The 26,372-nt window shown below is 47.6% G+C and overlaps 1 protein-coding gene across 1 annotated transcript in view; it reads right to left on the bottom strand.

Annotated features, from left to right (window-relative positions):
- Nucleotides 1-26,372, bottom strand: part of TBX5 (T-box transcription factor 5) — a 43,996-nt gene that overhangs the window by 8,473 nt on the left and 9,151 nt on the right. Inside the window, exons 6-8 of the mRNA XM_040986878.1 lie at nt 25,549-25,701; nt 17,579-17,670; nt 530-756 (exon numbers count right to left, since the gene is read on the bottom strand). Of these exons, the coding sequence (XP_040842812.1) occupies nt 530-756; nt 17,579-17,670; nt 25,549-25,701 (472 nt within the window). The remainder of the gene's footprint in view (nt 1-529; nt 757-17,578; nt 17,671-25,548; nt 25,702-26,372) is intronic.

The following is a 26,372-nucleotide window of genomic DNA, read 5'->3' as shown; positions in this document are numbered from 1 at the left end:
TTATTGTGAGCAAGCTGGTTTGTTACTTTTTTTTCCCCCAAGATTCAGGCACTAGGCACCAGACTTCCAAAGGCAATGCACTGGTCCCTCTAGTGTTAACTTCAAAGCCCTTTAGAGTAAAACAGTTGCCACTCACTGAGTCAGCCCTGAGCCCATATGTGACACCCGTAGTTCCATGACTTTGTGCCAAGCCTAGAAGAAAAGTCCTGCCGTGACCACAAATCCGCAGTTTGTTTAAAACATGAGGTTTAGTGAGTTGGCTCTGTCCTCAAGTTTCCAAATGGCAAAAGCAGGATTCACCCAAGTTGTTCCAAAGTCCTGCCCAATTCAGATAGCATGCCCTCTGAGGAACGGGGTGGAACCAAGACAAAGGAGTCAAGGGCACCTTCAGTTTTACCTGCGTGGTGGTAACCTGTTGTGTCTGTGCTGCTGACACATCAACAGATGTCGCCGTGCACAATGGGCCACCGCCAGGAAGGGAGGAAGAGGTTGGTGAGGAGGCACGCTAGGCCGGGGCTGTGTCACTCACCTTTCCTCTTGGTGCAGTGATAGATCTGGCTGTGCTCCTGGGGCAGGGGATACGGGTTGGGCGGAGGCAGAAGATCCTGTGAGGGGCCAGAGACACCGTTCTCACACTGGTACTGGGACCCCAAGTTGGAGGAGGTGGACAGAGCCCGAGGCTCGCTGCTGAAAGGGCTGTGGTTGGAGGCTACCTTTTGTCTCACTGTGCTCCTGGGAACCACGGGATACTCTTTACTGAAAGAGAGAAGATGGGAAATAGTGTTTATTAGTGCCCTGGAGAGCTGAGCCATGGTCAGAAAATCTATCAGCAAAGTCACAGAATGAGAAGCCAAGGGGTGGGGGGTCAGTGATGAGCAAAGAAATGCAGTTCCACTCTTGGATATCACGTGCTGTGGATGTCCATCTAGGCACCAACTTCTCCTGGCTTACAGTCAAGTGAGTAAGTTGATGAAGGTTTCTAAACATGGGCAGAAAGGGAAGTGAGCTCCCCTGGGTTAAGAATTCCTTACGGAGGGTCTCAGCCGTGGACCACGCACCCAGGTAATGTGGCACAGCGGCAGCATTCTCAATAAAGAAGCACCAGAGGCAGTTATGGTGAACTTGTCCATTTATTAGCAATTAAGCACAAGCTTATACAGGGCGGGTCCAGGGAAACAAACCTCGGGGTAGTAACACTATTTCTATTGGATATAAGCACATATTACATATTATAAGCCTAGCCAGTCAGCACAACTGCCACGTACTTTGCCAGGTGGAACTGTGTAGCCCACCACCACATATATAACTCAACCGCATCCTGGAGTTGTTTATTACAGACTATCACAAGATTACCACAAGATGGGTATGGGCCAGGAAAGGCAGGAGGAGGTTACCACATTACTGGACAGTACCCGAATTACCAGAAGAGGTGGAAGGAGAGGGAGACGCCTGGAGGGTTCTCGGCTTCTCGACAGCTGCGTGGGTTCCCAGGGGTCTCAAGGTACAATACAGACAGAAAAAGCTCAAGGCATACTCCAAAACCAAGGGGAGGTCTCGAGTCCCTAGACATGCACCGAAACCTTGCTCCTGCTGCCCCTTGCATAGACTGAGTAAGCTGAGACCCATCCTGGCGCTCACGTACGCACAATCCCTCATGGCAGGCATGGTGGCACTGTGGCTAAGACACCACTCAGGATGCCCATGTCCCATACCAGAACACCTCCTCTTCCTCCTCCTCCTGGCTCAAGCTTGGCTCTGCTGCCACTGACCCAGCTTCCTACGAATGTGCTTGGGAAGGCAGGAGATGATGGCCGAGTGCTTGGTGCCTGATGTCCACAAAGAGAGATGTGAATGATGCTCTTGCCTCCTGATTTTGGCCTGTCCCAGCTCTGGCTCTTGTAGCCATCTGGGAAGTGAATCAGTAGATGGAATACCTGTTTCCTTTTATCTATGTGTGTGTGCGTGTGTGTGTGTAATTCTGATTTTCAAATGAATAAATAAATCTTAAAAAAAAAACCAAAAAGTCAGATGACAGGCTGTCACACTTCACCTTCAGACACCCACCCTTAAAACAAGGCTGATACTGTTTGTGACACCCAAGAAATGGAATCAACCAAGGCGTCCATCATCAGATGGAAAGGACAAAGAAAAGGTGGTTTAAACACAGTGGAATACTATTCAGCCATAAAAAATAAAAGCCTGCCATCTGTAGCCGAATGGGTGGAACTGGAGGACATCATATTAAAAGCAATAACATATACACACTCATGTGTGGAAGCCAAAAGAAAAAGCAAACAACAAGTAAACAAAAAACCCTAGACAACATCTCGATGTGAACATAGTATGCACAGAATGGTGATTACTCGGCCCCAGGAGAAACATTCGGAATGTAAGGAGCCAGGTAACAGGTGCCAAATTGGACTGGGATCAAACAAATGAGTGCTAACGGTGTAGTGGGGGGACTACAGTCTACAATAACCTAGCATGTATCTCATAGACAGAAGACACTCCAAGTCTACAGACTGAAAGGAATGTGGAAGAAGGTGACATTACAAACAGCCTGATTTGATCACTGTTTTACTTGCTCTGAAATGAATGGTGCACCATTGCCCCCAAACGACATGATGATTGTGAACTTTTAAGAAGAAACTCTTACATCAGGGCAGAAGTCTTTGTCCACAGTTAGTACTGAAAGGTAGCCAGCCACCCAGAATGTTCAGGTGTGCTCTGGGCTACCTTAATCTGAATGCCTGTGCCAGCGCCTGTTCCCTGCTGAGCTGTGATGTCCTGAACTTACCCACACCACCACAGGGATCATATGCATCCGCAGGCCAAAGGACTGTTGTGAGGACAAAATCATGGATGAGATTTGGAAAAGATCTGGCACGTGGTAAGTGCATAACAAAGGGTAACCTTGGTGATTACTGTCAATCTAGGAGAGTGGAGGGAGGAAAGGATGGGAAGAAAAAACAGTAAGGGGAGAGAGAAGGAAGAGAGAAAAAAGCATGGACTCTGAACACAGTAGGAATACAGCCACATCACACCATGTGGAACCCCCAACTGTCACGGCCAGTCAGTCCTCTGCCTTCTCTGACCTTCGGCTCTCCCGTCGGCCACGCCCAGGCTTGAGGCATGGTTTCCTCCATACAGACTCAACAGCGGCCTCCTCTGGGAAAGTGGGGGTGTCATTCAGTACCAAGAATCACAGAGGAAGCACATGGGGTGGTGGAGGGTGGGTTGTATGGGGCAATGGTAGAGGATGCGAATGGGGAGCAGTCCAGAGACAAAACGGACAGCGGGAGTCAGGCATCCGGCCCAGAAGTCAAGATGGGCATGCCCACACCCACTATCAGAATGCCTGCTTCAAGTCCCAGCTCTGCTTATTCCAGCTTCCTGGGAGACAACAGAGAATAATAGCTCAAAACCTGGGGTCCCTGCCTCCCACCTGGGAGACCTGAAGTGAATCCTAGCTCCCAGGTTTGATCTGGTCCAGCTCCAGGTGTCACAGGCATACAAGGAATGAAGCAGCAGGTGGAAGAGCTCTCTCTACCATTCTGTCTCTCTACCATTCTGTCTCTACCATGCTTTTTTAATAAAATACATGCACACATTTCTTTTTTAAGAGGCAAATGAAACCCTTGGGCAACTCTAAGTATTTTAGAATGCATCAAACGATGTCCCATAAATATGTATAAATATTATGTGTCAACGAAACCATTTTAATTAATAAAATGAAAATATAGGAGTTAATGGAAATACCCACATGTGCAGGATGAAAGCAGATTCAGCTGTTAATATCCCATACCCACACAGGGCTGGGAGGGGACCGTGAGTGGGGCATTTATAAAGCACATTTATTGCCAGTCCTAAGTCAAGATCTTGGAGCTTCTTCAAATCTCCCACATGGGTTCAGGGATTCAAAGGCTTGAACTGGCCTCTGATGCTTTCTCCAACCATTAGCAGGGAGCTGGATCAGAAATAGGACAGCTGGGACTAGAACTGGCACCTATATGAGATGCTGATCCCATACCAGAGTGCCTGGGTTTGAGTGTCCACGTCACTCTCCATTCCAGCTTCCTGCTCATATGTATGTACTCGGGTGGATGAGGGAAAGGAAGGGACAATAGGCAATGGTTCAAGTACTCATGTACTTGCTTGGTTCCCTGCCACATGTGTGGAAGACCTGGAGTTCTTGTGTCCTTGCTTCAGTCTGGCCCAGCCCCAGCTTTTACAGGAATTGGGGAAGTGAACCAGTAGATGGAAGAGTTCTTTCTGTCCCTTTGCCTGTCTCTGTTTCTGTGTTTCTCAATGTCTGTCATTCAAATAAATAATTTTAAAAGAAATTTTGTGGTACATCAGGTTAAACTGCCATAGCCTAATCCTCCATCTGTAGTTTTGGCATCCCATATGGTCACCAGTTCACGTCCCAGCTACTTCTGATCTAGCTCCCTGATCATGGGCCTCAGAAAGCAGTGGAAAATGGAGCAAATCCTTGGGCCCCGCACTCACATGAGAAACATGAAGAAGCTCCTAACTTGCAGCTTTAGACCAGTTCAGCTCTGGGCAGTGCAGCCATTTGGGAAGTGAACCAGCAGATGGAAGACCTCTCTGTCTCTCCTTCTCTCTCTGTAGAATCTGTCTTTCCAATAAAAAATAAATCTACAAGAAGAAAAAAAAACCTGCCATTTGTGCTGCCTGTATAACAGAATGCCTGGATCAGAGTCCTGCCTTCATTTTCAAGTTAACTTCTTGCTAATATACCCAAAAAGCAGCAGGTGGTGGCTGAAGTACTTGGGTTCCTTCCACCCACGTGGGAGACCAGTATGGAGCACCTGGCTCCTGGCTTCATGCTAACCCATCCCTGGCTATTGCACATATTTGGAGAGGGAACCAGTGGATGGAAGCTCCTTTACACACTCTATTTTTATTTGATCTCTCTCTCCCTCTCTTTCAAGTAAATAAATCCTTGCTAAGAAAATATATATTTGATAGCTACATTTTGGTATAACTATCTTCCCTAAAACCCATGCATTTCAGGCCATCACTTTCACCACATTACTCTGAAAAGTCGTGCAGCTGCTCCATCCATCAGGTGAGACGGAAACACCTCAGGAAGTCCCAAAATGCAGTAAGTTTCAACTTTTGCCCTGACTCAGAACCATCCATTTTTCATTACATTTTTAGATAATTTTAGGCCAATGATGTTTTAGAAGGCCAGAACCTGTATGCATCTGAAACATCCAAAAATTTACGGGTTTGTGGTATAAGTTAGAGTCCCTATAATGCAAGTGAAGCAAAAATGGAGTCATTAAAATTGAGGCAAAACACACACCAGAAATGTCCACACAGAAAGAGCTACATGTAACACATGTCGAAGAGTGTTTTAATGGCCCATTTCATCCCTGCCTGTACCCCTGCAAGGTGGGTATTCTTTTTGTCCCCATTTCATAAACAAGGACGTGGAGTCCCAGGGAGATTGAGCCAGTTGCCCAAGGTCACAGAGCTGAAAAAATGTACAACCTGAACTCTTGATCCCCTAAACACTTCTCTAGAGTCCCCTAATCACTTTCTTGGATTTTTTTTTTTTTTCAAATACAAAAAGGAAGAACTGAAGGCTCAAGTCTCCCTTCCCATATCTCCCACCCCTCCTGGGTGTAACCATCTCCACCCTGTGCTGTTGACTTTGTCTGTCATGGGAGAGCATGTCAGAGTGGCTAGAAAGGGGACACAGGGCACCTGCCAAGTTTCCATGAAGTTTCAGATGCCCTCACAATACCCAGGGGTCCCCTAGCCAGGCTACCCTGTGGCATGTGTCATCTCAGAGCCAAAGCTGGAGCCATCCCAGCAGCCAGGCCAGTGAGAATCTCCCCCTTGGGCTGGGAGCCTAAAAGGAATGAAATTAGCTTTATGGCTCTGGCTTTGTGGCTCCAGCCATGTAATGGAAAAAGGAGAGGAAGAAATAGAATAATAATAAAACATTAGCCCAAGTTGTCACATCCTGCTCTCCAGCCCCTTTAGGTGGTCCACCCCTGCTAGGTGGACCACTGGACTTCATAGCTCCAATACGAAAGGGGAAAACTCTTTTTAGGTTTTACATTTTTTTTTTAATGAGGATGGGTGTTTTCTTTCTTTTTAATTAAAGAAAATAACCCTCCCCTCATCCCCCAAAAAATGTTGGCTGTGGAAATTTACAACAGAACCTATCAATGGACTCTGGAATTCTCCATTCTAGCACTGCCAAATTGCAAAATTACTCCCTGGAAGGCCAAATCCTGCTTTTGATTACTGACACTCCCAGAAGTGGGAAGGCTGCATGAGCTCGATGACTACTGGTCCCCCACAGCGTAGGCTTCCTTCCGCAGAGCTGAAAACATCGCCCTCACCATCCATCAAGGACATCTCTGTTAGTGCTGAAATGCCATGGCCCCAAGCCCCTCGAACAGGTGTTAAGACACGAGAGTTAACAGGTGAAGGAATTTCTCAATCAGCACTGCAAGAACTGAAGCAAAGCGGAGAAGCTATCAAGACCAAGCCACACTGGAGCAGGTTTCACTGGGTGCCTTGATGCATCAGTCAAAGGAATCTGATGAGTGTCCACCTTACACAAGTAGGAGCCGTTCAAGGATTGATCTCTACAGCTTCCAAGCATGAGGACCAAAGCCAGGGCACGAGAGAATGAAAGGGACGGTACCATAGCAACAGACAGCTGGCTGTTGGTCGGCATGCTATCCTTCCTCCGTTTCTTCTTCTTCATCCCTTGCCACCTCTTCCTCCTCCATCATCATCCCTCAGGATCCTTCACCATCTCAGGGTCCGTTATGTTCAGACACATAATCGGTGGACTCAAACACCTCCCCTTGTTTGATTATGGAAAGAAATTCACTTTATGCACGGGATCAGAATTACTTCAGAGGTAAGAAGATGCAAGTATCTTCTCCTAGATCACACAGCTCAGAAGCATAGCTCAGCTTTGCCCCAGGTCATTCCTATTCCAAAGCTGTTGCCGACCAATGTATACTTGATAATGGGGAGGTGATTGCCTACACACCAATCGCATGGCAAAGATAGCCAACCTTTTATACAAAACAGCCTATGGGTGACAGAGGTCAAGACCGGCCAGAACCAAGCAATGTAGCCATCTACCGGCAAAGCCTCAAGCTCACACAACCTTTAGTCTTGCAATGTCACATCCTACGGTTACATACTGCGCAAACCAGCTCATCAGGCACAAGCCAGGATCCTAAAAGAGCCTACCTTTTCCACGAGGGTTGGTGCCTGCCCAGCAGCTCCTCCCCAGCCTGGCCCCCTTCTCCTATTTGGTTCCACGTGAACGAGTGCAGTGAAGGACGCCATTGTTGACAGGTCTGGTTGTAAAACGTTACAAGGGAATATTGACATCCAGGGCAGGGCTGCACCCTCAGCCCACTGCCAGCCAAGCACTCCCCACACCCCCAGAGAACGTTTTTCCACCGCAACTCACTCAATCGGCCTTTTCACAGGAGCAGGTGGCAGGAGCGCTGGCGTGCTGGCATTTAGTGTTTGCTTTTGTTTTCCCCTGGTGATGCTTATTCAATTCCTGGCAGCCGTTTTCTAGCAAGGAGAGTGGTGCACTGGGGCAAAGCCAGGGACTGGAAAATCCAGCTCGTGTGGAGCAAATTCCTCTCCTCGCTAGCACTTTAATCTACAAATTAAAATCTACAAAGCAGCCACACCAACCCCTAGGGAGTGTTCGTGATTTATTAACCTTCTAATACGCTAGGGGAAGTTATTCTAAACTAACCCTGGGTGGACACGGTGGGAGCCTTGGAGGGCATGCCCCACATGGGATGTAGTCCAGTGCAAATAAATAATCGCACACTCCATCGTGTCTACAAAGCACTTTCTAATCATTTTATTACTTAGTTCACACCACACCAGCAAGCTGCACAAAACCATGGTACTATCTCGCTAGGGAGAACAAGGAGGCTATATAAATTTCCCAGCATTGATTCCATGGGTGTTGTGTGATTTGAGAGGTGCCAAGGAACACAATGACACCTTTCTCGATGACCCTGAGCACCCATAGTTTGGTACAGCTTTGCTTTGGGGCCCCTTGCTAAACCTCCAGATAATACCTTGTAGGGTGTAGTTGCAATTTCAGACTCAGTTGGGCTGATTGAGTGTGTCCTATGTCAATACCCTGCCATGAACTTGGCCACTGGCTGTCCAGTCTCTTTCCTTCTCCAAGCTTCAATCTCATACCTGGGATATGTCCTGAGGTTATAAAGCGTCACAATGCAAGGATAGACTTAGTGTATACTGGGGGTGTCTTGCACAAAAACCACAAGCCTGTGGTGGTATAGCGGCTAATCTTCTACCTGCTGGTGCCAGCATCCCATGTGGATACTGGTTCATGCCCCAGCTGCTTAATTTCCCATGTAGTTATCCACTTATGGCCCAGGAAAGCAACAGAGGATGGTCCTAAGCCTTGGGACACTATACCCGTGTCAGAAGCCAGGAAGAAGCTCCTGGATCCCAGCTACAGATTGCCTCAGCTCCAGTCACTGTGGACATTTGGGGAATGAAACAGTAGATGAAAGACCTCTGCCTTTGTCTCTCCTACTCTTACTTTAATCTGCCTTTCAATTAAAAAATTAATCATAAAAAATAGGGCCTTACATCGTTGCCTAGTGGCTAAAAGTTTTCACCTTGCATGTGCAGGGATCTCATGTGGGCCCTGTTCGTGTCCTGGTGTCCCCGCTTCCCATCCAGCTCCCTGCTTGCAGCCTGGGAAAACAGTTGAGGACAGCCCAAAGACTTGAAACCCTGCACCTATGTGGGAGATCCAGAGGAAACTCCTGGCTCCTAACTTTGGATAGGTTTAGCTCCAGCCATTGTGGCCACTTGGGGAGTAAGTCAATGGAGAGATCTTCCTTTCTGTCTCTCTTCCTCTCTGTATATCAGAATTTCCAATAAAAATAAAATAAATCTTGGGCACAACATGGTAGCCTAGAAGCTAAAGTCCTCACCTTGCAGGCACTGGGACCCCATATGGCTGCTGGTTTGTGTCCTGGCAACCCTGGATACATGGATATACCATACTGCAAATATGTAACATTAACTATAGAATCCAAACTGGCAAACACACAATAGCATACAAGTGTTCACTGTCCACTTTTCCATAAGTTTCAACTATTTCACATTGAAAACATTAGAAGGAACGTTAGTTCTAACATTCAGCCAACGTTGAATACCAAGAAGAGACAAGAGTTGCCTTTTGCACGGAAAGTTCACAAGTGGGCTGTGTCTCAGAAAACGAGGTCACACATCCACCTGTACAAGTTCCCTTGCTCTCTAGGGCCAAAGGTCTCCCAGGTGTCACCTGAGAGAGCCTGCTAACGGGCAGTTCCTGACTCATGCTCAGAGGCACACTCCCAGAACTTCTGAGGGTGACTTGAAGAAACATGCACCCCATGAAGAAGTATGTGCTACATGTTCATAAAAAATGGTGAACATTCATGAAGATAAAGAGGGAAATGAACAAACTATCTGAATGGACTTTTCTTGAAGAAAACATGTACAATGAAAAACAGGTGTGTGAACACATCCTCACTTTCACTGCTCATCAGGCAAGTCAGACCACGTCATGACTGTTAGGATGGCTATATTCACAAAGACAAAAGGTGACAAGCATTAGCAAGGATGTGGAGAAAAGGGACCTCCTCCAATGCTGCGGGGAATATACTTTGGTACAGCCAACATAGAGAAGAGTATGACAGTGGTGCCAAAGTTTCAAAACAAAGCCACCGCATGCTGCAGTAACCTGTCTTCTGGCAATATATCCAAAGCAAGTGAAGGCAGTACCTCCCAAGAGAAAACTGCATTGCTCGGTTGATCACAGCATTATTCCCAAGAAATGAGGTGGGGAAACAAGACAGATGTCCATCAAGAAAAGGGCAATACCACGTACCACACATAACAGTATGAGTCTGGGAGCAGGTGTTGGGCACAATGGTTAAGATGCCGCTTGAACTACCTGGGTTCATGTTCCAGCTCCACTTCTAATTCCAGTTTCTTGCCAATATGCACCCTAGGAGGCAGTAGGTTGACAGTTCAAGTACATGGGTCCTGGGCACTCACATGGAAGACCTGGTTTAAGTTTCTGGCTCCTGGTTTTCTCCTGGCCCAGACCATTACTGCAGGCATCTGGGAGAACAAACTAGCAGATAAGAAGTCTGTCTGTGTGTGTGTGAGAGAGAGAGAGAAAGAGAGCGAGAAAGAGTTGTATGTGTGTCTTTCAAATAAAATAAATGAATAAAACATTTGAAAAAAAAACACAATGAAACAAAAGAAATTCTGTCCTTTGAAACAACTTGAATAAATCTGAAGGATGTGAAGCCAGACACAGAAAGACCAAGCCCGCCTCACCCCGCTGGTATGTAGAACTGAAAATCGTCGAACTCAGTGGTGGAGAGTTAGAAAAGTTGTTGGCAAAGGTTGTGAAGGAGGAGGAATGGAGCAGTTAGGCAAGAGGTTCAAAGTTTCATTTCTGCAAGATGAATGAGTCATGCAAACACAATCAGTAACCCTGCACCAGGTGCCTGAAATCGGCTAGGAGGGCGGCTTTCACATGTTCTCAGCAGAGACAAAGAACAGGATAAGGAGGCACCCACTATATTAACAGGTTTCATTGTCAAGTACGTGTCACCAGATGGACATGTTCCTAAATACTCAGGTGTACATCTTAACTCTGTACAACACTTCTTCCTCAGTAAAGACAGGTGGCTTGATGTGAACAAGGGAGCTGCTGGCCACGCTGTGAGGTGGACATAGGAAGACAGGATTGCGGCTAATGCCGCAGTTGAACGAGAAAGGCTGTCCTGGGCATCTGTAGGCTTGATGAACAACCACAACTAGAGACGTACTTCTTCAGACCAGCTCAACATCACAGTTTCTCTGCATATGCCGGCTCAGCCAGCCTCCTGCTGGTCCTAAACACTGGCCTCCCTGGAGCCAGGCCGAGCCCTAAGGTGATGGATGCAGCTCATGCCATTCCAGAAGTGGTCTTGTGAATTGCTTCCCACTCACCAGGCCTGAGAATTCCCTTCAACCACAAGCACAGAGAGGGAGACACTCTGCTTCAAGGTTGAAAAATGAGCATCTGTGGTCAGGAGCTGAAAATGAATTGCAATTCAGGAAGGAGGGAGTTTTATCCTTTCAGGAGTCTCAGACCCATGAATCCCTGAAGTACTTGAAAAGTTGCCCTATTCATTTACTGGGATATTTTCTTCCAGAGAGCTTCTTGCTCTAAGTGGGTTTGCAAAATGAGTCTTCTACCCATATTAAGAAGCAAGCAGAGAAGAAGAAAGGAGAGGGGATGTGTGGGTAGGTATCCCGAGAGGCAGGCGAGATGGTTGGTTTCCAGCGAAGGTATGTGGAATCTTCTGGAGTTTGGGAATAAGGACTGTGTCATGGGTAAGCTCTGGTCCAGCCAAGCCACCATGGCTCCAGTGCCGCCTGCCTTACTCCGTGGCTGGGTAGTTCGGGATCCAGGCAAACCAACTTCCTCCATGCACCAGCTGCAGGAAGAACAGGCAACTTCCTTCCCTCTCTGAGGTCACCAAGGTCAACAAGTGTGACCCGGTCACATTCGGCCAGCCTCCTCAGTATGCTACAGAAATTACATGTTTGAGCACCTCCAATGCCAAAATCCACAGTGGGAAATGCTCTGAAATCCAAAACTTTTGGACCACCAATTTGACACCACTGGTGGGAAATTGCCAACCTGTCCTCAAGCATGAAACTTGTTTCCTGTACAGCATTTTTAAAAATAGGGAGTAAAATTCCCTTCAAGCTATGTACCTAAGGTGTAGAGGAAATAAGCAAAAGCCGATCATCCAAAACCCCCCAACACTTTGAAATCTGAAACACTTCCTGCTCCCAAGTGTTTCAGATAAGGAATCTTCCACTTGTGGGATACTTGCTCAAGCCATGTGGTGTGTGAGAATAAGGAAGAAGGCAAAGTGGAAGCTCCATGTTACTGCTTGCTAATGCTCTGCAGTTGAAAGAAGGCAAGCTGCAGCCTAGGATTATGGGAAAGGGATCTTCTCCATCATCTACATCCCAGGTCCCACATGAAACAGCCATGTGACCTTGGGCAGGTCCATTGGTGTCTGGCTTGCCAGAACCCAGACCACGTCTCAACACCCAACAGCAGTGATGGAGCATCATTCCAGCCCTGATGTTGTGCCATGTGCTTCTGCACCTGCTGGGCAGCTTTGGAATGTACCAGTTCATGTCTGGACAAAGGAGAGATCCTTTGACTCTGGACACGCCCTAGGGAGTCACATTCAGCCCACAGGATGCAGAGAAAGTGACTCCCGAGGTGAGTCAGCAAACCACACCTGGCTTTCACCACCTGGTAGATACAAGGTTCCCTGAGTATACCTGAAGACACAGTGCTATACAGATCACATGCAGCGAGCCAGCTGGCCCGTGTCACATCATCTGAGGAGGTCATTCTGAGCATTCAGCCTTGACCTTCCTACTGCCTACAGTCCCAGCAATTAAAAGTTTGGAGAGTACCCGGCGCAGTAGCTTAGTGGCTTAAGTCCTTGCCTTGTATGCACCAGGACCCCATATATGTGCCAGTTCATATCCCAGCTGCTCCACTTTCCTTCCAGCTCCTTGCCTGTAGCCTGGGAAAGCAGTTGAGGACGGCCCAAAGTCTCAGAACCCTGCACCTGCATGGGAGACCCAGAAGAAGCTCCTGGCTCCTGGCTTTGGATTGACTCAGCTCTGGCTGTGTGGTCACTTGGGGAGTGAACCAGTGGACGGAAGATCTTTCTCTTGTCTCTCCTCTTGGTATATCTGTCTTTCCAATAAAATAAATTTTTTTCTCCTAGATGTCTTGGTCTGGGAAGTTGTTAGGAAATTGGCTATTCTTCGATAAAACAGTATTTTCATTAGCAAAAGCAAAAAAGTTCAAAGAAAGAAACATTCTATGACAAGCCAGGATTAAACCATTTCCAGCAGCCATGGAGCCCCAACTATTTCTTCGCAGACTAAATTTTTACGCATATTTCTCAAATGTCTGTTATTTGTATATTATCTTGACAACATTCACCAACTCTTTCTTTATACTCCCCTTCAATTAACCTTAAACTAACTCCCTTTTCTTTCTCCTTCTGTTTCTCTCTCCCGCTTGTTTCATAAATAAATTAACTTCCTTCTAAGAAATGACATCCATGAAATCATAGGTTCATTGGCTGCCCTTGTGGCAGAATGAATTAAGCCTGTAATGCCAGCAGCCCATATAGGTGCTGGTTCAAGTCTCAGGGGCTTCACTTCCAAACAAGCCCCCTGCTAATGAGCGGGGAAAGCAGAGGATGGCCCAAGTGCTTGGATCTCCGTGTCCACTGTGAAAGACCTGAACGAAGCTCCTAGGTCCTGCTTTCATTTGGGCCCAGCTTGTGGCCACTTAAGGAATGAACTAGTGGATGGGAGATTTCTCTCTCTCTCTCTCCTGCTTTCTGTAACACTGACTTTTAAATAGGTTTTTAAAATGCTTTTGAAAACAAACAAAAAAAAATCACAGGTTCCACGTACCTGCACACCATTAAAGCATCTCCTGGGCTAAGGCATTTGGTACAGCTGCCTGAGACATCTGTATCTCGTGTCAGACGGCCTGTCTTCAAATCCTGACTCTATTCTCCACTCTAGTTTCCCACTAATACACACTCTGGGAACCAGCAGTGATGGCTCAAGTCCGTGGGCCCTGCCTCCCACATGGGAGACACAGATGGAGTTCTTGGCTCCTGCCTTCAGTTTGGCAGAGGCCCAGCTGTCATGGGCATAGGTGGAGTGTGGTAGAAGATGGAAGATCTCTCTCTCTCTCTCTCTCTCTCTCTCTGACTCTCTGCCTTTCAATGAACTAATTAAAAAGAGATGGTTCTCATCCTACACATCACATGTCCAACGTGCTCATGAAATCATCTCCTTTGGCCCCAGTCTGGAGCACCCAAATAATAGAATCTTGAATTTCAGGCTAAGATGTTTTTCAAGTTCCAGATAAACCTTTCCAAACCACCTTGGCACATATGTTCCTCAAAGGATGGATGTTTGAATTATTTCATTTTCTTCACTGTGTTTTGCCATAGCCCTCCCATTTTTATCATACGTAGCAACTGGTTCTGTAACCCAAAACCATAAATGAAGGTTGGAAAATGACCAAGACAGCCTCTGCATTTCCTCGCTGGAGAGATGAGATGAGAATCTTGAGACCACTGACTTATGCTCTTAACTCTGCATAACCCCACCTCCCTCCCACTTTCTGCATGTTGGAATTAGAGCAAATTTCATCTCTCTGCCCTCCTCCCTGAGCCAGCTGTCACCGGGCGTGTGGGGAACAGGAAACAGCATTACACGATTAGCAGGGAGCCTGGCTGTTATCACACTGACTCGGAGAGCCACTGTCCTCGTATGTCACTACGTGCTGCAACCAGGGGACTGGGACTGGGCCTCAAATAAACTCTGTGGACAAGGGGGAAAGAGGCCCAGTTCTGCTGCGCACACATGTAGCATTGCCATTCTGTGGGCACTTGCTCCTGTAGCCTCAAAGAGCCCATGAAGGCCCATGCTGTAGATAAGAACAGTAAGCATCTGTGAGATCCAATCACTTGCCTCATGCGGATGATGGAGGCGAAGAGAGGATTCACTTCAGCACCTCTGTAGGCGCCGCTCTGCTTTACTGCCTCCCTTTTCCTAAGGACAACTCCAAAGGACTAGGCTGCAGATCCTGCCTGCTCCTGCTGATCTGGGTGGCCGTTCAACCGCTTGGTGGCCCAGCACAATTCCTAACATGGGCTGCAGACACACGAGGCTCTCACATGTGGTTCTGACCAACATGCAGGTTACTGGGCACCTACTGGCACCCAATCACCATCGGCCTCCTTCCTGCCTTTTGGGGACCTGCAGATACTGACCAACCAGTGAGCTCAGCCAGGTCAGACCTCCGACTCACCTGCCTAAACAAACAGCTGTATTCCCAGAAGCTTCTGGAAAGACTCACAGCTGTGCCACCCCACCCATCTCTCCACCCATCATCTGTCCAATCAGTAACCAGAGCACAGGACCTGGGACTGACCAGGAGATGTGCCCAAGGGGGAGCCTGGTGAGGGACATAGACTGACCATGCAGTTTGCAACCAAGAGAAACTTCTTGGAAGAAGAAAGAGCCCCAAATAGGCCCAGGATGGGCTAAGGGGAGCAAGACAACACAGAAGGCTCAAGGCAAACAGACCGTGCGTCCAGAAGGAACAGGAAGAACACAAGTGTCCTGCATACAGAGGAACGGTGGTAACAGACAAAGCCCAAAGGGGGAAACCTCACAGGTCACAGCCGAGCAGCTGAAGGAGCGGGACCTCACCCCAAGGTGAACACACAGCAGAGCAACAGAGCAACCTAGTCTGATTTGTGTTTGGTAAGGATTTGCTTGGCAGCTACTGGAGAATGTCCCAAAAGAGAAAAAGATTAGACCGGGCCTCAATAAGATGGGAAGCCACGGTTGGTGAGGACACTGGTGGATCCAGGTAGCATGGCAGGAGGAATGCAATGAGATGTGAGATGTGCCAAAAAGGCCAATCAGTAGGACCTGGCCAGCTAAGTCCTACCATTGCCTCCTTGGACACAGTGGTGCCCACTCTGCCCCTTTCTGTGCAGTACAGACTTTTCCCTGGAGGATGGGCAAGTGACTGGGCAACAGCATGCCCTGGTGCAAGGAGACATCAGGCCGGCAAAGAAGTCTGAAAGCTGCAGGTGTGAGATCCTGGCACGCTCAACTGAGGACCACCTCCAAGCTAAGATGGTATTTTGTCCTCAGTTTTTCCATGCACCATAGGACCCAACTCCAAATCTCAGACACTTACAGCCAAAAACACTACAAGCACCACTTTAAAAATCATGCGATAGGGCCCAGCACGGTAGCCTAGTGGCTTAAGTCCTTGCCTTGCATGCGCTAGGATCCCATATGTGCATGAGTTCATATGCCAGCTGCTCCACTTCCCTTCCTGCCCTCCACCTGTGACCTGAGAAAGCAGTCGAGGATGGCCCAAAGCCTTGGGACCCTGCACCTGCATGGGAGACCCGGAATAAGCTCCTGGCTCCGGATCGGCTTGGCTCTGGATCGGCTTGGCTCTGGCCATTGTGGCTGCTTGGGGAGTGAACCAGCAGATGGAAGATCTTTCTCTGTGTCTCTCCTTCTCTGTGTGTATTGCCTTTCCAATAAAAATAAACAAATCTTATGCACAGGTGCCCCTGAAGCCAACAACCTCTTTGATTGTTAAAAGCAGGAAACATTAGGGCTAGCATTTGGTGCCACAGTGAGGACCCTTCCTGGGATACCCACATTCCACTCTAGGGTGTGTGGGGTCTGGTCCCAGTTGTACTCTCCTTTCCAGCTCCCTGCTATTAGGCACCCCGGAGGGCAGCAGGTGGTGGATCCACATGGCAGATCTGGATCAAGTTGTGAGATCCCAGCTTTGGGCTGGCCCAGCTCTGCTTGTTTCGGGCATTTGGACACTGAACCAACAGGTGAACCATTTATCTCTCCGTGTTTGTGCCTTTCAAAAAAATAATTTTTAAAGCATGCATAATTGGATGTGGTTGATCTGAAAAAAAAAAATTGACATGGCATATTTTTCTAACCGCCATGTTGAAACCACAAAAGTGCAGCCTTCCTCCAGCCTAGGTCTCTGACTTTCTGTGAATAAAGACATCCATTTACCTGACTCCATTTTCACATCTTCCAGAAAGGATAAGGAAACACATCCTACATGGCCTCATTTTATTTTTGAAACAGTAACCCAGAAAAATGGGGCAGGGAGAGGAGGAGTAGGAGGAGGGGGGCGGGAACACTTCTTGGTCAAAGGAATCAAGATGTATCTTAATTCTTTTGCCATATGGTTCGTTATTTTGGAAGCCCATGAAGAGGTAGAGAGAATGCTTGACAACATTGGCAATGCTTGTAAAATCCTTCCCAATCAGACCGAATTCCCACTGTGGACATTTGCTACAACCCCTTCTATCCGTCATATCAGCAACTGCGACCACAGGAGATGTAAAAATACCGAGCCATTTTTAGCGCCAGCTTCAAATCCCCCAGGGCCCTGGACACCACATGGCGTCAAGTTTGTCTGTATTTCACCCCCAGGAAATCAAGTCATTAACTTCTCTTTCATTTACCACGAGCTGTTGCCAAAAAGAATAGCATTCATCGGAAAGGGGGAGACTTCAACAGCAGAAAGGCAGCAAAGGAGAAGCAGAATGTGGTAGTTGTTGCTGCCTAGACAGACGGTGAACCCCAAACCCCCTTGCACCCCTCGCACCTTCTCCCGGCTGGAAGATCCACCCTCCAGGTGGCCCACCATGATGTCACCCACCCAAGAGGGTCATCAGAAAGTGGGACTGGAGGAGGCTCATTCTCCCCACGTCTGTCTGTATTCCTGGAGCCCTGTGGGCAGGAAGCTGGGGGTAGGAGACGGTGCAGGCTCACCTGCAGAATTCGGGGGATGTTTGCAGAGGAGGGGATGGGGAACCCCTACCTTTGCATCCTGGACATTCTGTGCAGCTCCATGTCATCACTGCCCCGGAATCCTTTGGCGAAGGGATTGTTCTCAATCTTCAATTGCGTGATCTGAGGGAAGCAGAGGGGGCCAGTTGGTTTTCACTGGATTGCCACGAAAGGACCTCGGGACATGTGCTAATGAGAAGTGTCATGGAAACGCAGTCTCCAGCCGCCAAAAGCAGCAAATTAAGGCAGGCCCGTCAACGGACCCAGCACTTCATTCACGAGGAGGCTTTGAAAACATGCCCCACATCAGACTACTTTTAAAAATGGGGAACAAAACCTGGTCTTGGTTTGCCCATTAATTGGAGTCATACTCTGAATCATTCCAGACTGGGTTTTTTTTTTTTGAGAGGTTCGTTTTGCTTTTTTTGTTTTTAATCTTTGGCATTTTGTGTTTCAAATATGATCTGGGTCTCCACATTTGGTTCCCCCTCCCTTCGGAGCCTGCGCACACTGGCCCAACTCCTAAGCATCCGGCTGTAGGGTGGCAACCTCCACGTGGAAAAGCTGGCCCCAGCATGTGTTTCTGGGAAAGCATGACTTGATTATTGCTTTCAAACATTCTCTCCTGCCTCACTGCATGCTCATGTCATGGTTTTGCAGGCAGAACTGGTGAGCTCCAATAGAAAATGGTGCCAATAAACCCCAGGGACTTGGTCCTGGCACAGTAGCCTAGTGACTAAAATCCTTGCTTTGCATGTTCTAGGATTCAATATGGGCTCAAGTTCATATCCTGGCTGCTCCACTTCCCTCCAGCTCCCTGCTTATGTCCTGGGAATACAGTCGAGGGTGATCCAAAGCCTTGGGACCCTGTGCCTGTGTGGAGACCTGGAAGAAGCTCATGGACCATGGCTTCAGATTGGCTCAGCTGTGACTGTTGTGGCCACTTGGGCAGTGAACCAGTAGATGGAAGATCTCTCTCTCTCATCTCTCTCTTTCTCTCCTTCTCTCTGTAAACCTGACTTTCCAAGAAAAAATATTTATTAAAAAAAAAAAAACGACTTGGGACACCTGCCTCCTGTATTATAATAGTCTCAACTACCCCACTTTAAACTAAACTTCTTACTCAATGGCATCTCAAAAGGCAGCAGATGGTGCCCCAGCTACTGGGTTCCCTGCCACTGATGTAGTAGACTCAGATGCAGTCTCAGCCACCTGGCTTTCACCTGGCCCAGCCCTGACTGTTTCAGACATTTGGGGAGTGTGTCAGCAGGTGGAAGATTTCTCCCCTACCCTTTCCTCTCTCTCCCTGTAAAATAAAATGAAATTTATAAATTGTAAAGGAAGTCCATGATGTGATCTATTACAAGCTGATCAATAAACCCCAACCTACCAGAATGATAACAATCACAAGCACTTTGAAACTTCATGAAAGAACGAAACTAAGAGAAGTTCACTTGAGTGCACAAAGTTTGGAAAGTCTTGTGTGTCTTTTCCTGAATACGCATCACCATGAGCTTTTGGGAGACTCCTTGCACACAGTAACTATAGGTCCCTTTAACTTCCCAGGCGAGAAGACAGAGGAAGGCCTTGGAAGTTTGCATTGCCATGTAACCCAGCTGAGTCATTGAACAGGCCTAAACTTTTAATTTAGACGACACATATTATATCAATGCGGATATGGAGTAGCAGGTCCAAGTGACAGAATGTATACATGTGGAATATTCTAGAAGCATTTGTAAAATGCTGCCCAGAGGGGAGTGGGGGAAGTCTGAATTTTTGCACCAGAAATCTCAGTGTGGCTCCAACTTGAGTCCTGCCAGGCTGCTCTTCCTTACCATTGCCTACCTGCCAAACACCTGTTCAGGATCAGCCTGACAGTTATATGCAAATCAAACCACTTTTACGTAAATTCACTTCACCCAGGAATAGGATATCGCTTTGCTGTGTGACGAACTAGAATCACTTGCAAGTCAACAAAAAAAGAAAGCAGTCATATTACATGCCTTCATCTGATAGCCATGGAGAGCTGCAATCACGGCGCAGACCTTCTCTTTGCTGCCAAGAGAGGCAGGCACCTTTACAGGCGTATTTAACACAAACTAGTCCTCAGCTAAGACTTGGCATTGGAAAGACAGTTGAAAAGAGAACAACTTTCTAGGACTCCATCATATTCAAGTTCCCCCTAAAAATCATCTCAGCTGCTCCAGTAGTGTAAATACACTTTCAGAGTTTCTGTACAAGGGTAACTAATGAATGCTATCCCTCTTTTGTGCATCTGAGGCATGCTTATATTTCCTGATTTCTTCACAAGATGCCTGTAAGGATTCCTTCCTTTTTAGACACTTGCAGAACAAATGTAAAATCATTCGATGTACAGCCAGAGCAAAATACATGTCCCTGATATTTCTTAAAGGTGAATTTATTTCTATTGGAAAGGCAGTTCTACAGAGAGAAGGAGAGACAGAGAAAAAAAGATCTTCCAACTGCTGGCTCTCTTTCCAAGTGACCTCAACAACCAGAGCTGAGTCGATCTGAACCCAGGAGCCAGGAGCCTCTTCCAAGTCTCCCACATGGGTGCAGGATCCCCAAAGGACTTGAGCTGTTGCCAGGCCCACTATTATTTTTTTTTGAAGATTAATTTATTTATTTTTACTTGAAAGGCAGAGTTTCAGGGATGAGGAGAGAGAGAGATTGAGAGAGAGAGAAATCTTCCATCCACTGATTCACTCCCCAAATGTCTGCAATGGCCAGAGTGGGTTTGGGGTGAAGCCAGAAGCCAGGAGCTTCTTCTGGGTCTTTCATGCAGGTGTAAGGGTTCAAGCATTATATGGAATGCTAGTATTAGCGGCAGAAACCTAGTGTGTTACATTACAACACTGGCTCCATCACTAATACTTTTAAATATGTGATCTCAGGAGTTGGTGTTGTGGTGCAGCAAGTTAAGACACTGCCTACAATGCCAGCATTCCATATTGAAGAAGCAATTTGAGTCCCAACAGTTCTACTTCAGATCTCTGCTCCCTGACAATGCTCCTAGGAAAGCAGCAGAAAATGGTCCAAGTGCTAGGGTCCCTGAATCCACATGAAAGAATTCAGATATCTTGTATCATTGTAGCCTATCCTGTTATTGTGGGTACTGGAAAATGAATGAGTAAATGCAAGAATGATATCTTTCTCTCTCTCTCTCTTTCTGTCACTTTGTTTTTCAAATAATTACATAAATATAAATACTTTATATTGGGGCTGGCATTGGGGTACAGTGGGTTACATTGCTATTTATGATGCCACCATTGCATATGAACCCCGGTTCCAATTCTGGCTGTTCCACTTCCTATCCAGTTCTCTGATAATGTGCCTGGGAAAGCAGTAGACAAAAGCCCAGGAGCTAGACCCCTGGTGTACCCAAGAGGAGGTCAGGCTCCTGGCTTTAGCCTGCCCCAGTCCTGGCCATATGGACATCTGGGAAGTAAACAAACAAATGGAAGATTTCTCATCTCTCTGTCTCTGCCTCTCTTTCTGTCAATCTGCCTTTCAAAAAAAATTTTTTTAATCAATCTTTAAAAAATTAAAAACAGGATTTGAACTAAGTGACACTGTAGAAGGGGTAGAACTCTGGAGGCAGTGAACAGAGCCCTAGTTGCCCGGCACCTAGAGGAGGGGGCATGAACCAGAAGAGCCACAGAGGACTTTGAGGACAGCGAGATCACCTGCATAAAACTGCATGTCATATCTTACCGTCCAAACCCACAGAAGCGCAAACCAAGAGGGAACACAACTGCCAACTGTGGAACGCAGGTGATAATGATGTGTCAGTGTCAGTTCATTGAGTATGACGAACATCCCTTTTAGTGGGAGATGCTCTGCTTGTGGGCATTGAATGGGAATGGGATAAAATTCTGCTTCCCACTCAGCATTCCACTGTGAACGCAAAAGAACTCATTTCAAAATCTAGCTTAAAATAGTTTTATGGGTGGGTGCTGTGACAGATGTACGAGCTAAGCTACTGCTTGGGTTGCCCGAGTCTCATAGTGGAGTGACTGGGACTGATGGAAGCTGCGTTGGAAGCAGCTTCCTATTAACATGTACCTGGGAGGCAGCAGGTGACGGCTCAAGTATCTGGGCCCCTGCTACCCAAGGGGGAGACCTGAATAGAGCTTCTGGCTCCTAGCTTCAGCCTGGCCCAGTCCCAGCTTTTGCTGACATCAGGGAGGTAAACCAGTGAATGTACAATCATGTATGAATGTATGTGTGTGTGTGTGCATGTGTGTGCGTGTGTGTGTATCACTCTGCTCTTGAAGTAAAATAAGTCTCTAAGAAAATTATTACCCTTGGGAAATGTTAGCATACGGGCTTATGTGCACATGAAAATGTCCGTCTGATTTTGTGTCTGTTCACTTGCTCCCCCACTTATAAAACTCCCCCACCCCTTCTCTCGCAAACACACACCTGGCCTTCCGTGTTCTGCCAAAAGCCTTCACTGAGTCTGACCTCTGTGTGCCATACAAATGCACTCTCTCCAAATCAACATAAAACCGGATATCCGGCAAGGGGAGGGAGGGGTGGAGCTGGGAGAAACAAATATATAAATGCCAGCTCCAAGGAGTGAGACAGAGGTTGTAAAAATTAATGAGAATAATTGTTGGGAATTCTTGCTTTTGAAACAAAAAAAAAAAATTAAAAAAAAAAAAACAACCTCATGAGGGCCAAAAATCTTAATTATGTCTCTCCATTAAGGGTTCATTTCCTGGTCCCCACCAGCAAGCTCATACCTCATAAATACAGGCTCCATGCACAATGATTTAAGCAGGAGGAAAATGGCGTTTAATGGCAGAGCAAGTTAATATGGGGGGATAGACCTATGTGCATACACGGCCATTGTTGCACGAGCCGGGAAATGAAACGATCACGTGGCCCGCTTTTTAACACCTAAATATTTCTAGGGCTTGCCCCATGAGCTGCTGACAACCACAGTGAAAACCTTACAGAAACCTGTTTCACAGAGCGGCTGTCGCTGGGGAAGATGCGGATTTTGAAATATCTTTTTCAAGCTGTCAACCATCTGGGGAAATAACTCCCAAATCCAGCTTGAGAATCACAGCTGCACTGGGGCGAAAAATATGTCTGGTTGTTCAGAGCTCTGCCATCTCTGGGAAGGCAAATATAGACGAGTTCCCTCATGCCTGCTACCCCCACCAGGTACCTGCACCCAGGTGCAGAAAAGATGGTTCTGAAGGTACAGAGTTCTTGGGCCCGAAACGTTGGTGGTTTATTTTGTCCCAAACTGTGCCAGTGATTGAATCCCAGGCACTGCTTTTCTTTCCCTGCTCATATATCCAAAGCAAAATGCTAGACAAATAGTCCTTGAATTGGCGACATGATCAGAGAATGAGCCAACCCAACCACAAAGACTAACATTTGTCCTTAGTTCCCAACCACACTCATAAGAACTGACTTAAAATCTAAGTCTTTCAGATGCTAAACAGCCAAGAAATTACATGGAATAGGCACAGAGTCTGCAATTCGGATTAGGTCGCCTTGTTAAAAGAAAAACCATCAGCTAAGTGGCCCACCAATGGTCTGATCAATCCTTACTAGCATTTGGCACCAATTCTATGCCAGGCCCTGCACTATACATTTTCCATGGATTAAGTCACTTAATTGTCACGACAACCCTATAAGCAGATGTTCCCATTAGTCCCATTTTACAGATAGTGAATGCATCCCATCCTATGTCCCCAAAGTCAAATGGGTTTGAACCCAAGCAGTTCGACCCTCGGGTGCACCCCTATTCCCTAAACAGCGGGGAGTACAAATTCAGCTGGCTTTTACCCATGAAGTCAGAAGTTGCAACAGCCGGTCCAGGTGGGACAATAAAGTAGCGAGACTGAGTCCACAAATCACAGGCAACCCTGGCACGCTTATTTAAATCACACATCATATATCCACACAGGGAGTGTGTGCAGGAGCCATGGGGCTGGCTGGAAAAGTGCACTGCTTGGCCCCACTCCTGACAAAGTAAAGAGGTGCCTCTGCGTAAGAAGCAGGAAGCCCCGCGCAGGGGACAGTCCCAGAAAGGGGCTTCCCATAAGGCCCCTCTTCCAGATGACAAAGGACTCTGACAGGCTGGCCAGAAAGACTCAGCTCAACCGGCCTCCCTGGCCCAGACAGCAAACCAGAACACAATCCCTGCATGTGTGGCCACCATGTACACACATGAAGACAAACATGTTCACACCCATGCACACACAGTCCTCCCAGACTGCGGTCAGCAAGCACACGCACAGGCCTCCTTGGGCAGATACCCGGAAGGCACTGGGGGGAGAAAAATGTTCAAGACAGCCATTGGAGTGGGTGGGGGTGTGGCGCTGGGATCGATTCATGCAGGGCTGTGCTGACCATATCCTTCCAATGTTGCACAAGACTGTGTGACAATGACGCCTCCGTAAAGGCATAAACAACGCAGTAAAGACAGCAGGAGCTCCCTCCCCCGGACACGCCCACCATATCTAAGATCCCTGTGACCCAAAACAGAGAAATTGATCCCAAGGATGTAGACACCACGTGTTTTCTTGGCAGATAATTTTCATTCATCCACCACTTCCTGTCCTCTCTGCATGAACTTAGGTGGGGGGAACTGACATATTTTTATGTTCCCTCTGTCAGGTGCAGACCCTGGGAGCCTCCAAGCACACACACACACACACACACACACACACACACACGCACCCAAGCTTCCTCCCTGCTCTTTTCCCATTTATTTTTCCTGTGATCATCACCACAAAGTTAAACACAGGTTTACAGCAGCCACAGAGGGAACGGCTGTCTGGAAGCCAGACTCCAATTGACCTGAAATAGTTTGTACAACTTCCAGGGCGTTCATTCCTCTTCGCCATTTTGCTCTTGTGGGTTCCACCAGCTGAGGGCAGAGGTGGGAGTGGCCGGGGGTGGGAGGAGGGATGGGACTGCCTACTCCTCCTTGTTGGTTCTAAAGTCTCCCGTTTCCGGAAGAGTGAGTTTTCCTCTAGAGGGAAGGCGACTCCCTCCGGATCTGGGTTCCCAGACAGGCTAGTCCTTGTGGCCTGGAAGGGACCATCCATCACAGAGTGGCCTGGTCACTGACAACCTGAATTCGAAGTTCTCTCACAGCATTATGTAACAGCCCCGGCCCCAGTGGAGACCTTATCTGCCACGCAGCCTGCACTGAAATGACCTGCCTGGGATAACTAGAGGCTGTGGGACACTAAGCCTGCTTCTGATCCTTCTCTGTCCTCCACACAGCTCGTCCCTACCCTGATTTAGCTGGTAGGGACAGGGGCTGTGACAGCAGGGGCACTCCCCGGCCCCCACAACATCCATCAGATCAGCTGCCACATGGCTTGTGCTCACCAATCCCTCACCACCACCACCTCCGCACACACACACACTTTGCCACCTGCCCCAACGCCATTTGAGATACCTCTAAAAGGTAGCCTGGAGGAAAGGCGGACCCTAACTCCACAAGAGAAGGTGGCCCCATGAGAGGCCATCCCAGGCCTATGATGGGTGGTCCCAGGCCCCAAGCACAGACCCCAGAGCCAAAGGCACACAGTCCATGGGTCCAGCAGGATGCCTTGTTCCACCATTTGAGTGTTAGAACCATCTATGGATGAACCAGTTTGTTTCTTATGCGTGTGTGTACACAGCGATACTTAAACCAGTCTGTGGAAGATGCAATCAAAAGAGACATCTATTTGGACGTAAACAATACCAAAACCCATGCATACTCAGATGTGTGTGTGAGACAGAGAGAGAGAGAGAGATGTGCTCAAGCTCACCCCACACTTGCGAATCCGATCAAACATTTGCAGCCCGTAATTAAGGCCACAGCCCATGGAGGACGTGGGTGCTGCTGCAGCAGCTTGGTAGAGAAACGCCCTTGAAGTCCAGCGGAAAGAAACCCCTGTGAAGGAGTAAGGGAGCTGGCAGCCCCAGCGCTGCTGGGTTCCTGCACTTGGGATTTACCTTGTGGTTCTGGTAGGAAGTTACGGCGATAAAGGCTGTCTCAGGAAAGACATGAGTGCAGAACGCAGTGTTTTTCGAGCCAAATCCATTATTTTCGTCCGCCTTCACGATGTGTAATCGGGGCTGGTATTTGTGCATGGAATTGAGAATAATCTAAACAAAATAGAGACAACGAGACTGTAAGAAAAATCCAAACTCCCTTTGTTTCCAGATAAAACCCTTGCTCCTGGCTCACACCCACTGACCCTGCTGAAGTAGCCTTGTTAGGAAGCCTCTCAAAAAATATTTTTCCCTCCTCTTTCGAAAAGAGGCCAGTGATTTCATTAAACAGAAACATTTCAAAAAAAAATGACAATTTCCAACTGAAAAATCCAGGGTAATATTCCAGGAATCTACCCAAGGCACATAGAGCAGTAAATCAGAATTTCTTAATAAAGTTCGCTTAATAAATTAACTCCCTGCATCGGGACACAGGAGCCTTGCAGGTCTGGAGTAAGCGATGGGGAGGGCTTGAGGAGGGAGGGTGAGGAGGGGTCTGCAATGGAGAAATCTTGAGTGACAATTATGGGTGAAGGGGTAGACACGAATAGACCAACCTCCAAACAGCCCGTGCCCCACCCCCAAACTCTGAACTATGTGAAGGAGTTGTCTGCAAATTGAGGGGAAAAGCACCACACCAGCCAATGAAGACCATTCTCTTTATGAACAGACTGGCTCCAGGGAGTGAACGAAAAGAGAGGCAGGGAGAGAGAGGATGGGGGGTGGGGGGTGGGAAGGATCCACCACCAACCAGAGTTAGGCATGGGGTTGCAGGGGAGGTTCGG

Source organism: Ochotona curzoniae, unplaced genomic scaffold, assembly GCF_017591425.1.
Source record: "Ochotona curzoniae isolate NIBS_2020 unplaced genomic scaffold, NIBS_Ocur_1.0 contig_46, whole genome shotgun sequence".
NCBI classification, from domain to species: domain Eukaryota; kingdom Metazoa; phylum Chordata; class Mammalia; order Lagomorpha; family Ochotonidae; genus Ochotona; species Ochotona curzoniae.
Note: the sequence above shows the minus strand (reverse complement) of the source record. Positions and strands in the feature narration are given on the sequence as shown.